Source organism: Mytilus edulis, chromosome 13 (assembly GCF_963676685.1).
Source record: "Mytilus edulis chromosome 13, xbMytEdul2.2, whole genome shotgun sequence".
In the NCBI taxonomy this organism is placed as follows: domain Eukaryota; kingdom Metazoa; phylum Mollusca; class Bivalvia; order Mytilida; family Mytilidae; genus Mytilus; species Mytilus edulis.
Window position 1 is genome coordinate 49,177,039 of NC_092356.1, and position 14,175 is coordinate 49,191,213.

Below are 14,175 nucleotides of genomic sequence, written 5' to 3' on the forward strand. Positions count from 1 at the left end.
GCCCAGTAGTCAACACTTCGGTGTTGACATGAATATCAATAATGTGGTCATTTTTATAAATTTCCTGTTTACAAAAGTTTGAATTTTTCGAAAACTAAGAATTTTCTTACCCCAGGCATAGATTACCTTAGCCGTATTTGGCACACCTTTTTGGAATTTTGGGTCCTCAATGCTCTTCAACTTTGTACTTATTTGGCTTTATAAATATTTTGATATAAGCGTCATTGATGAGTCTTATGTAGACGAAACGTGCGTCTGGCGTACTGAATTATAGTCCTGGTACCTTTGATAACCATTCCCTATCCGGAATTTTAACTTGTCCATTCCGAAACCCAAACAAGCCCACACAATCCGGAATTTTTACTAATCAGTTTCGAACAACAACCCGAAATTTTACTTTAATGATTGTAACTATAGATTGAAATAAACAATTAATTTCCCCAGAGGCGACAATGATAGCCTTTTGTGAGATACAGGCTTATCTCTCATGTCTATCAATTTTGCATTTAAAAAAACGAGTCCTGTCCTAGCGTTAAAAAGACATCTCATTTCCGTTAGGGCTAAGGAATTTTTTTTTTTTTTTTGGCCTATGATATAATGCAGAATGCAAGAAGTCTCTAATGATAAAAAATTACGGGTGCACATATCAACCAATCAGTCTTAGCGTTGCTGTGTGTGTTACATTTTAATGTTGTGTCGTTGTCCTCCTCTAATATTTAATGCGTTTCCCTCATTTTAGTTTGTTACCCCGATTTTGTTTTTTGTCCATAGATCTATGAGTTTTGAACAGCGGTATACTGCTGTTGCCTTTATTTAGCCATACTCTAAATCCTGAATACCATGTTATGCTCATTAAATGGCTGCGCCCATACAATCTAATGGTGTATTGTCACCTATACGGTACTCAATAATTTTTAGAATCATGCAATTCATAGTGCGTTAGATGCACAAATATATATGCCACAAATAAATCAGCTTCAAACCGTCCTGGCATTACTCTCTGAATTTTCACAACTTTTTTTTCAGAGGTGACCCCAGTCGAAAATTGTAAAAAAAAAATCTGATTTTTGTAGTAAATGCGGTACTTCTAAAAAGGACATGAAGATAAAGTCCACTTTCTCCAATGATTCTTTATATGTCATCAAGTACTGATTATTGATACCAAAACCGATCCAACATGTAACTACTATGGTGAATTTTGAACAACAGTTTTAAATGAAACCATTTTCGTATAAAAGTACATTTTTGAAACAGACTATAGCCATTCAAAATATAAAAAAATGTGTAAATATTGGTGTTTAATCATCGTAAACTATTCATTAGCTACAGAATGTCATGTATATTTTTATTTTCATAGTTTGCCATTCGAGTGAACATTTAAATGTTCGGAGTGGACCATTTCTGTACATTTTCAATAAATTTTGTAGTTTCAATAACAGCACTTGTGTCGAGATTGTCATGTTTAAAAATCGATTTTTGTGTTCAAACTCTAGATCTATACGTGTTTTCTTCAAACAAATCAGCAGAAGTTCAGAAAATGACATATTCACTGCACAGAAAGTCAAAAGTCGAGCCCACCCTTGTTTCCAAGGTAAAACGCAATACAAATATGAAACAGACTATAGCTTAAAAACAAGTTAATCAATTATTCATTTATCACCAAAAAATACGGTTTCACATCATTTTCAAGTGAAACTACTGTTTTTGACACTTTTTGAGCACTCTGAAAAAGCAATGTCGACGCTGTATAGATTGAAATAAACAATTAATTTCCCCATAGGCGACAATGCTAGCCTTTTTTGAGATACAGACTTTAGAAAGTTGATTTTTTAACGAAACCTTGCTAGAATTACAGAAAAGTTATTCGGACAGTATTTTTTGGTCCCAAAAATATAGGTTCGCGTTGCTTTTCTTAACGTATGTTGTACTTATCTCCCATGCCTATCAATTTTGCATTTAAAAAAAACGTGTCATGTCCTAGCGTTGAAAAGACATCTCATTTCCGTTAGGGCTAAGGAAAATATTTTTTTTGGCCAATGATATAATGCAGAATGCACGAAGTCTCTAATAATAAAAAATTACGGGTGCACGTATTAACGAATCAGAATTAGCCATACTCTTAATTCTGAATACCTTGTTATGCTCATAAAATGGCTGCGCCCATTCATTCTAATCATGTATTGTAACCTTAAGGTAGCAATAAACAGTAAGCTTACAATGTTTAGATATAGCCTCACAATTTAAAACCGTCCTCTATTCCTTGCTCTTTAATTGTATAAGCTTAATGATTGTGTCATACATGTACATATGTCTATAATCAGAATCTTCCAAAGATTGTATTGCCAATACTTAAAATGGTGAAACAAAATGTATCTATTGTGTATTCATGGCAGCCGTCTGTATTTTTTTAGTTTTGTTTTACTTTAAAAATTTGCTACAAAAAGAGAAGGAGAAATCATATGTCAATCGCTCTGTTTTTTCGTAAATTGCGTTGGAAAGTTCGTTCTAAAAAACTGTTTGAAATCATCACTATAATTTCTTTACCAATGACCATCATTACTCTCAGATCTGTTCATTGTGTCTTTTGATGTCGGGATGTATGCGTACCGGGCCACGTCCACTTGTATTTTTGTCCATCTGATGAGTTAAGTCTTTTTCAACTGATTTTTATAGTTCGTTCTTATGTTATACTGTTATACCACTGTCCCAGGTTAGGGGGAGGGTTGGGATCCCGCTAACATGTTTAACCCCGCCTCATTATTTATGTACGTGCCTGTCCCAAGTCAGAATTTTCTCGTTTGAATTGATTTACATTGTCTTATCGGCGCCTTTTATAGCTGACTATGCGGTATGGGCTTTGCTCATTGATGAAGGCCATACGGTGACCTATAGTTGTTAATGTCTGTGTCATTTTGGTTTTTTGTGGATTGTTGTCTCATTGGCAATCATACCACATCTTCTTTTTTATATCATGAATACCAAGATGCGGACTGCAGAACATGAAATGGCCAATAAAACATACTTTAGATATCTTTATGATTACACAAAGACACTGTCTAGACTATTATTTTTTTACTGCAGCTATTTAAAAATGAATTTCAATATGCAAAACCTAACATATGTGAAAAATCCACCATGTCTATAATGCGAAACTAAACTCCTAAAAGAAAGGCGAAAGATACCAGAGAGTCATTCAAACTCATAAGTCAAAAATAAACTGACAACTCCATGGTTTAAAAAGATTCAGACAAATAATAGTACAAAAAAATAACACAACATAGAAAACTAAAGACCGAGAAACACGAACCTCACAAAAAATGGGGGTGATCTAACTGTTTATTACTACCTAAGTTAAAAACCCGAGAACCAGTAGACCAATCTGGGAGTTTCTACCTTTAAAAGTACGAGAAACATGGAAAAGGGCGAGAAACAAAACGTGACTTCCTGTCAAGATGCACAATGTCGCAATCAAAGATGGTGGTCCCATAAATCACGTAAATTTTGTCACGCATGTGCACATAGAGGCCTGCGACATCCGGTCCCGCGTGCACAGTAAACACTTCATGTTTTGATAATTCTGGTCATGCGCAGTACCCACTTCTTATCGATGTCGCCATAGTACTGTTGTAATCGTCCGGAACTCATTATCACGGAACCTGAACGATTCTCTATTCTGTTCATGTCAACTCTCGGTGAGTACTCTTTGACTTTGCAGAATATCTCCAGTACTTGATGAAGACAAACGTCTTACCACAACCCGGAACTCCAAGTTGTATCTGCCAGATATCAGCCATATACCTTTACCTGGATAACTCAAGGTAACCTTATTTATTATATAAGTTCTAGCAGCAAATACAATAGTACTAATAAACAAATGGACTTTGACCTTGCTTTATTTGAGATAGAAAAAAAATATCCGCAACATAAGTATGAGCGTTTTGTGCGTTTCTATATTACTTGCGAGATTCAGAAAAAAAAATTCTGAGATGGAGAACCTTTACCTCGATAACTCAAGGTAACCTTATTTATTATATAAATCTAGCAACAAATACAATAGTACTAATAAACAAATGGACTTTGACCTTGCTTTATTAAAAAAATTATCCGCAACATAAGTATGAGCGTTTTGTGCGTTTCTATATTACTTGCGAGATTCAGAAAAATATAATTATTTTCTGAGATGGAGAAAATAGGCAGAGACGAAAGATATTATAAGGACAATCAAACTCAAAAGTGGAAGGCAAACTGACAAAGCCTTGGGAAAAATTTACTTAAAATCGACGAAAAGACAAAACACCAATTTTCATATCAAAACCAAGAAAACTAAGAAACTGAGCAACTCGAATCGCATAAATACTGGCCATCTCATGTATTCCGTAAGGGTTATCAGGTCTTGTTCCACATCTGACACCCGTTGTAATTCTAATATTACATTTGTTGATATGTTAGTCAAATAATTAAAGAAGAAAATACCTGAAATTTTGAAAGTGTATGCCTCCTCTTTTGTTAAAGCCTTCTCTGCACCTGTTACTAAGCTATCAAACATCATGTCACTCTCTTTCCACCATTGATCTTTGGCTGCATTCTGTTTCTCTTTGTTTTGTTTTACAATAAATTCTGGCAGATGACTGCTGATTGGCTGAAGGATATATAGTGGTGGAACACAGTTGTCATCTTTTACATACCACCTGGCAAAACAAAATTTGACCGTTTTCAGGAAAAGCAAATAGATAACACCCATAGCTATCATACGATTTTTGTTATGAAAGATACCTTTGCCTTCAGCAATTCAATTAAATTATCAATGAAATTTCACCAATATTTTTGATTACCTCAAAATCATTTCAACTTTAAACTTTCCGGGGATGAGCCGGTTCAGAAGTGTCATTCGAAAGAATGTTACCTGACGAATTCGCTTAAATTTTACCTGGTATTGAGAGGCAATTTTTAAACGCGATCTTGTGACTTGAACCCCTTTAGTGTAGTGTTTCTTAAACTTGTGGATTCTTCCGGCCCTTGTTATCTGAGTTTCACAAACAAATTTAAGGTACAATCAAACATGTAAAAGAGAAAAAAATAACATTTGTAACAATCTTTTAATGTAAGTAAGTGTCTGTAAGTTTGTGGATGAATTTGTCGGGCTCTATTATCTGTTGGTACATGTATAAGTAAGTCTGATGGAACTGCGACAATATGTTGAACAATTTTATAAAACATTATGAGTCTAGTTTTAAGTATGCGTTGTTGTAAGCTAGGCCAGTGTAAAGTATTGAGCATGTCTGTAATGCTACCTGTGTTGTGGTAACGATTACAGGCATACCTAGCAGCCCGACGTTGAACCATCTCATCTGCATTGTTCAGCAGTATGAGAGTTCCAATCCGACCAAACATACTCTAGTTTTGGTCTGACAATTGTAAGTTATGTCTTAAAAAGACAGAAATTGCTTCAATTTTTTTAAAATCTCTTAAGAAAGCCTAGGCTTATATTTGCATTTGCAATAATATTTTTTGTGTGTTGAGTCCATTTTAGACCAGATTGAAGAGTTATGTCAAGATATTTTGCTGAAGAGACGGATTCTAGGGTATGGCTGCATGTGGAGAATGTAATCATTTTTGATTGTAGTTTTCGTGTTTCAGGCAGTTAGAACTGTACATTTGTCAAGATGGAAAGCCATCAGCCAGTCTTCTTCCCACTTTGCAGCAGCATCAAGATCTTTTTGAAGGCTATCACAATCTTTTTGGAGAATAGATACTTTTGCATATGATTCTGTTGTCTACAAACAGTCTGAGGTTTTAGATTTCGAATATTCTGGTAGGTTATTTATATACTAAAATTAGAACAGGACTTCTCCCTTTGGGACACCAGAAGTAACTGAAGCAACATCTGATGACTCTCTATCAAGGAATACTGTTTGTGTGCGGTTTGATAAAAAGGCAGAGATCAGTTTAGAGTTTCATTTTTTTATATACCACAAAAATTAAGTTTGTATAAGAGTCGTTGGTGTGGGACTTTTTCAAAGGCTTTGTCAAAGTCCATAGTTATAGAGTCTGTTTGAGTGTTATTGTCTGAATTTGAAAATATATATATAGTTGACACGATCTAGAGTGTCTGAAGCCGTGCCTGATGTCATCTAATAGGTTGTTATTTTCGAGATGATTAGTTAGGTGATTCGTTATGACATGTTCCATTAGTTTGCAACTGATACAAGTAAGATAGATTGGTCTGTAATTAACTGCGTTGTATTTTTTCCTTTTTGCATGTTTCCAGTCAGATGGTTAATACAGGCTGTTGTAGGTGATTTCTGGAAAATGATGGTGATGATTGGTGCCGTTATGTTTTGAATTTGGTTTAGTATTCTGCCGCTAATGTTGTCTGGGCCACTGGCTTTGTGTGGATTGATGTTGTGTAAAAGTTTCTGCCTGCCAGGTGTATTATTGTGAGTGACTGTATGACTGGATCTGGATATGTCCCTTTATTATTACCTTTTTGTTTCGTTGATGAAGACTGATTGGAATTGTTCATTTAGTATGTTGTGGCTTTTTGTTTTGTATCAGTTATTAACTGGCCCTCTTTTTAGGGGGAGCAACTCCACAATTGTCAGTTCTAATTGATTTTATATAAGAAAAGACCTTGGATGTCAGTATAACAGCACGACATAAGAACAAATGAAAAGTATCAGTTAAACCAAGCTCAACTCATCAGTTTGAAACTGTATTAATCTTACTTACTTTGACAAAAGCTGTCTTTGATCGCTCAAGTCTATGCATTTGATAATTTTCTCATACTTTTCTGCAGGGATCTGTCTTGGAAGTGAACGCTTTCCATATTTATGAGACAACAGTGACTGCAAACAAGATTGATATGTAATAAACTCTACTGTATCTTATTATTGTTAATTAAGATAGCTTCACATTTAGTATAAGAAAAAAACTAAACTGAAAAAATAGTTTTAGTTTTTGATTCAAAAGCAAGATAACTGACAAATCGTGGGATGACACAAAAGCGTCATCCCCTTAGGGAACAGAAAAAGACCTTAGTTTAAACATATTTATTTATAGTGGATTGGGAAACAAGTTTTGCAACTTATATTAATCCCTTTATACTTTGCGGGTGCGAGTGCTGCCTTGTAGTGGCATTAGCCTACTCTTTTTCGAAATCTACAAGGTTGTCTTTAACGTGCAAAAGATATGGCTCTCTCTTAACACGGGTCAGTCATTTATCGTCCCCTTCCGACGGACTATCATCGTTTCCTCAAGACCATACTCGCAGATGGTGTAAAGGGAGAGCCGAAAATTGATTCCTTAAATTTTCATCCCAAACGGGAATCGAACCAGGAACCTTGAAAATACTAGATTCAATCAATGATCATACCATGAAATTAGGTCCAGCAGAGTATTTCTGACAGTTAGCGAGTTCGTGTAGACAGATTTCCGTAGTCATGTGATCATTGGTTGCTTCATCTCTTATTCCCCATCTCATGTCCACAATTTGGAATTCAAAACCTCTCTGCTGACAGTATTCTCTAAGCCGAGGAAATGTTGTTTCCATCAGTCTATTTCTCTCATGCTTAGTGTCTGAAATTATAATTATAAATTGTGAGTACTATTGTGTCCCATGCTGATCCTTGACGAAATATTTTGAGGATTATTTCCTCATTGGTATTCAATATTATTAACTCATTAAGCATTGTAAATTATTTCAAACCTTATTTCTATAGATAAAAATAAATTATCTAAATGCTTATCTTTACACGAGATTAATTTCAATTAAGGTTAATTTTTTCTAAATGAACTGTTTATTTAATTTAAAGGGTTTATTTCTGATGACTGTATACCTTTCTAATATGCTGTTGTGACTAACAAGTAAAAACATTAGCTACTGCTGACTAATGATATCATTTCTAAAGGCATAGCTTTAAGTACATGCATAAAGTAAACAGGCTGTCGTTGAGCAATGAGTATAAATAAAACAATCATACATTAAAGCTAGCTCGTATGATCATTTTTTTTCAAATTTCAAAACAAATCCTATGAAAAATATGAAATTTTTATTTATTACATGGCTATTATGGGTAAGTAATTAAATATATACCGATGAATATAAACGGTAATTTTTAAAGCGTCGAGTAACGTATTGAATTGCACAACTTGCTAATGTTAACCTTATTTCCAAATTTCTGGTTGTTCTGATATGTAGTTCCTTAAGAAGAATGCAACAAAGGTTCTATGGACAGAAGGGTAGAAGGACAAACAAATGTAAAACAGTATACTGCAATTTTCTTAGCTGTAATGTAACTTGTAAAAGATGCGAATACTTTTTTTTTTTTATCTCTTATGAATGTTATCGAATGGATGATTTATTTTCATTTGTTGCTGAGACGGGTTATTTTACAGTTATTGACAGACATACCCATAGGTTATTTTTTCATTATTCTATTTCAGCATGCTTCTGAATATATATTGATCGTCCCCTTGAAAAAGTCCATCCTTTATGGCCTTGTGTTTAAAATGCATGATTGCCATTTACGCTATGATCTTCAAAAGTTAACTCTTATGACCTCATCATTACATTTATAGTCGTAAGATCAAACTAAGCTTTAAAGCTCTTTTCATAATGCTAGCAAGACAAAGGATTGTGTTAAGATGTCAACTTTAATTACAATGTTTGAGCAAACATTTATAAAAACAAAGCAAGCAAGCCAAACAAAACTCACAAAGGGATAAATGCCTACCTGTGATAGATTGTCTCCACTGTTAAAAAAAGAGGGACGAAAGATACCAAAGGGACAGTCAAACTCATAAATCTAAAACAAACTGACAGCGCCATGGCTAAAAATGAAAAAGACAAACAGAAAAACAATAGCACACACGACACAACATAGAAAACTAAAGAATAAACAACACGAACCCCACCAAAAACTAGGGGTGATCTCAGGTGCTCCGGAAGGGTGAGATCCTGCTCCACATGTGGCTTCGTCGTGTTAACATGTACGTGATACAAAGCTCATCCAGGACAACAACTTTTTAGGAATACCTAAGAAAGTGTTATACACCTATGTAAAATGCGATTTCTATTTTTATATCAAATTTTCACTTATAAACTAATGGTTGATCAATTGTTAATATTGTCTTTTTTTACTTAAATGTACAATTTGGTTGTTTCGTGGTAGACAGTTTTGATTGATGAGGGACGCTGGAGTACCCTGAACAAGCACGGACCTGCGATATGATAAACTGATATAATCAATTAAGAAATAACACCAACACGAGCGGGGTTCGCAAGCATAAACGACAGGGACAGATTAACGGTCATGGTTTTTTAAATGCTTGCAAACTGTGAAAATTCATTCCAAATTGATTACACCCTTCGGGGTATAATCAATTTTGAATGGCAGAAAAATAACATCATTTACCTGTAAATGTACTACTGGTAAAAATCCTGATAATCCTGTCAGTTGAAGTAAACTCTCTGTCTAAATACCCCTGGTAAACTGCATCATTCGTTACAGTATTCTGTAAATTTGAGTTGGTGTCTTGAGGAGATACCATCAAGTCACTAGTCTGTTTTCTTAATTCTTCGGATTCCTCTTTCTGTACTATTTTGACCGATTTATTCACTTTCTTAGCAGCTGATGAATGGTTCTTCTCGTCAGAATTATTTGAGTCTTTTTTTAACTCTTTAAAATACTCTGTTTGCCCTTTTTTGACCGATTCGTCCACTTTCTTATTAGTTGATGGCTGAATCTTCTTGTCAGAATCATTTGAGAGTTTTTGAGATGATTTCTCTTGTTGACTCGAAGATACACATGCGGATTTAGGTAATTTCGGGGTTGTTTGCATAATAGTGGTTCCATTTTTCTGAGGATTATTGTTAGGAGAGCTCGAGACTGATCTTTTGTGTACACTATAAATAAAGCAGTAAAAAGTAGTAAACCTTATATTTTGCAACACCTTACACCCATTTTTAGTTTTACTTTATTACTGAAATGCAATAACCTCACTTTCCTGGTTTATGAGACAGCAATGGGAACAAATATGGTCCCATTAAATGCTTATATTTGTATGGACAAATAAGGACAGAAAGTGCAAAATACTAATTTGATCAACCTTTCTCTATGTCCGATTCATCGTCGATATTGATATGGAGTAGGATAGTGCTAAACAAAACCTGGTGTGTTCATTCAACATTCCAACGAGACCGTTCTTTATAAAATTAAATTATGAAATCTCTGCTTTTGAGATAAACCATTTGACACTGCAACACAATTGAAAGATGTAAAAATATTAACAGGTATGAATTGCAATCCCACAGAAAAACTAACCGAGTAGTACCAACATTTTAGGGTGATTCATATTCACAATATTAAATTTTAGAATTTTACAAGAGTATTAGGATTTTATATTGCATAACAAGAGACCGCTTTAGAGGAAGAAGAGGGACGAAATATACCAGAGGGACACTCAAACTCATAACTTGAAAATAAACTGACAAATCCATGGCTAAAAATAAAAAGACAAACAAATGTGCAGCTAGTAGGGAATGGGTCACTTTTTTATATTTCAAATATATCAACAGGTTGCAATTTCAATGGTAAAATGTCAATGGATCAGTAATGGTTTGTAAATATAATGGAATTTGATGCGACTGTCATACAAGTGTGAGGTTTAGCGCTATAAAACCAGGTTCAATCCACCATTTTCTACATTTAAAAATGAAAGTTGTTGTCAATTCGTTTGATATGTTTTATCAATTAATTTTGCAATTTGATAAGGAACTTTCCATTTTGAATTTTCCTCTGTATTTTTGTGATTTTACTTTTTTCATCTTTCAATTTTTTGTGTAACTCTTGTTTTACGGTTTCAAATCAGATTGAAACCTAAAAAACTGAAAACCATATGAATGAGTACTACTTTTGCCATGAAATATTTATCTTATGAAATATTTTATTGGTCGTGATTTCACAAGTTCTCAACATATAAATGGGGGATTTGAAATCATCGAGGACATCTGTACCCCAAAACTCATGCACGCCTCACTGCAGATTCTAGACGATCTTCCGTTTAATCTCAACCAACAAAGTTAAGACCCCTCGCGAAAAGATCCCAGTTCTCTGTATCAGAGCCCTCCACAAAAAGGTGCAACTAGGGAAGGAAAAATATAATGATGAGTATAAGATATAGGAAGTTGTAGAACGAGTACGCTGTTTATTAGTTTTATGAACATTTGTGGTGGTATGAGTGCCAATGAGACAACTCTCTATCCAAATAACAATTTATAAAAGTAAACCATTATAGGTCAAGGTACAGCCTTCAACACGGAGCCTTGGCTCACACCGAACAGCAAGCTATAAAGGGCTCCAAAAATTGTATGCATGAAATGGATAAAACGGGAAAAAGCTGACAAAAAATCTTTGGACTCTTTTTTTAATTCAGTAATGAAGATAGTTGATATACGTATTCAACATTTTAAAGAACATTTTACTATAAACCCTTACAACAATAAACCTATTTCTCGTATCAAACATAAACTAAAAGAACTAGCCAAGGAATTTGTTTTTGTCCCGGCAGATAAAGCTGCTAATAATATTATTATTGTTTGACGTAAATTTTACATTGAGGTTCTGAAAAAGGAAATCACCAATTCACCAACATTCCAACTGACTCCATTTTCAGAAAACGAAATCTGTAACAAACATAAACTTTTAGGCACCGCTTTACAAGCAGAGCCAAATACAATGAAAGTCCCAACTATGTATTGGCTTCCGAAGCTACACAAAACCCCTTACAGATATAGATTTATTTCGTCTTCAAGCCATTGTTCAACTACTAAATTGTCTATTCTTCTTACCAGCACACTTGGTACAATTAAAAACCTGATAATAAATTGTTCAAATAAGGCCTTCGAAAATAGTGGAATAAATTACTTTTGGAGTGTCAAGAACTCGTTGGAAGTACTTAATAAATTGCATGCTTATATTGGTGATTTTGAATCTGTTCAAAGTTTTGATTTTTCTACCCTGTATACCACATTGCCTCACATTCTCATTAAGAAAAAATTCACACACCTAATTAAATGGGCATTCAAAAAATCAGAATGTGAATATATATGTTCAAACTCTTTTAGGTCATTTTTTAGTAGCAATAAACAAAAAAACTATGTTAATTGGACATGCTTTGATACTATATATGCCCTTGAATTTTTACTAGATAACATTTTTGTTTGCTTTGGGGATTCCGTATATCGTCAGATTATCGGAATTCCAATGGGGACTAACTGTGCACCACTTATTGCGGACCTGTTTTTGTATTGTTATGAGTTACAATTTATGACAAAAATAAGCAAAGACCCATCGAAACAACATCTGATAAACAAATTTAATAATACTTTTAGATATTTGGATGATATTTTGGCTCTCAATAATGACGACTTCAGTATGTATATTAATGAAATTTATCCTGTAGAACTTACTTTAAATAAAGCTAATACTAACAATGACCACTGCCCTTTTCTCGATCTTGATATCTATATCACTAATGGAAAGCTGAATACTAAAATTTATGATAAAAGGGATGATTTTTCATTTCCTATCGTTAATTATCCGTTTTTAGATGGTGACGTTCCCTTGTCACCATCTTACGGTGTTTATATATCTCAACTTGTACGATTCGCTCGTGTATGTAACAATGTTTTAGATTTTAACGAGAGAAATTTATGTATTACTGAAAAATTATTACACCAGGGTTTTCGATATCACAAACTAGTCAAAACATTTACTAAATTTTATCATCGGTATAAAGACATTATTCGTAAATATAGCTCAACATGCAGACTTTTAATACGTTCAGGTATTTCACATCCAATTTTTTATGGTAATATTCTTTATAAAGCACAAAGGTGTCAGTATTCACCTCAGAAACTTACAAAACCTTTGAATAGACTTATTAAGAAGGGATATAATTACGATACTGTTGTCAAGTCATTAAAGATTGCATATTTTGGCGTTAATATTGAGTCATTGATAAGGTCTTTGCATCGGAACTAAACACATTTATTCTAAAAACAGTTGTTGGCATGACACGGGTTATGTTCTTCTCATATATGTTATGATGGTATGATACTAAACCCCTAACGGGAAGGATTGTGCCTGATGTTCATATGATGAAATCATAATCTTTCAGTCAGTTTAGTTGAAGTCTGGAGCTGGCATGTCAGTTAACTGCTAGTAGTCTGTTGTTATTTATGTATTATTGTCATTTTGTTTATTTTCTTTGGTTACATCTTCTGACATCAGACTCGGCTTTCTCTTGAACTGAATTTTAATGTGCGTATTGTTATGCGTTTACTTTACTACATTGGTTAGAGGTATAGGGGGAGGGTTGAGATCTCACAAACATGTTTAACCCCGCCGCATTTTTGCGCCTGTCCCAAGTCAGGAGCCTCTGGCCTTTGTTAGTCTTGTATTATTTTAATTTTAGTTTCTTGTGTACAATTTGGAAATTAGTTTGGCGTTCATTATCACTGGACTAGTATATATTTGTTTAGGGGCCAGCTGAAGGACGCCTCCGGGTGCGGGAATTTCTCGCTACATTGAAGACCTGTTGGTGACCCTCTGCTGTTGTTTTTTATTTGGGCGGGTTGTTGTCTCTTTGACACATTCCCCATTTCCATTCTCAATTTTATTCGAAAATAAATTAGAAAATATTGCAGTACATATTTACCTTTCTTTTTTATTGCTAGCTGTTTCTTCATTTGATGAAGTGTTTATGGAAGCAGCACAACCCATCTCAATAAGATAACGCCTTTACAGTGTATTGTAACTTAACATTTTACATGTTAACGCATAGTTAGGTATAATCCAAAAGTCAGTAAGAGGAATCAATTCGCTGTGATCACACAAAAAACACATATAGTTCAATAAAAAACGCGTACTATTTGTACTGTCGTCACGGTATTTTCAATACATGCTTCATATGATCTAATTTAAATGTCCTAGCTCTCGACTCTCGCTAACTAATTGTAAATATTTATTAAAAATTTGTATTATTAAAAGACACAGTACAAACGATATCTTGTGTTTATTTTGTAACTTAAAAACATTTTCTATTGCTTTTATGAAAATTTAAAACAAGAGATTTCGAATAAAAATCTATGTCTATTTCTACTTCTAACTGTAT

At 34.0% G+C, this 14,175-nt stretch overlaps 1 protein-coding gene across 1 annotated transcript in view; it reads right to left on the bottom strand.

The window, feature by feature from the left end:
• Positions 1-13,971, bottom strand: part of LOC139500014 (NACHT and WD repeat domain-containing protein 2-like) — an 87,144-nt gene extending 73,173 nt beyond the window's left edge. The window contains exons 1-5 of the mRNA XM_071288709.1: positions 13,720-13,971; positions 9,414-9,904; positions 7,373-7,575; positions 6,730-6,845; positions 4,474-4,688 (exon numbers count right to left, since the gene is read on the bottom strand). Of these exons, the coding sequence (XP_071144810.1) occupies positions 4,474-4,688; positions 6,730-6,845; positions 7,373-7,575; positions 9,414-9,904; positions 13,720-13,784 (1,090 nt within the window). The 5' untranslated portion in view covers positions 13,785-13,971. The remainder of the gene's footprint in view (positions 1-4,473; positions 4,689-6,729; positions 6,846-7,372; positions 7,576-9,413; positions 9,905-13,719) is intronic.
• Positions 13,972-14,175: the final 204 nt, after the last annotated feature.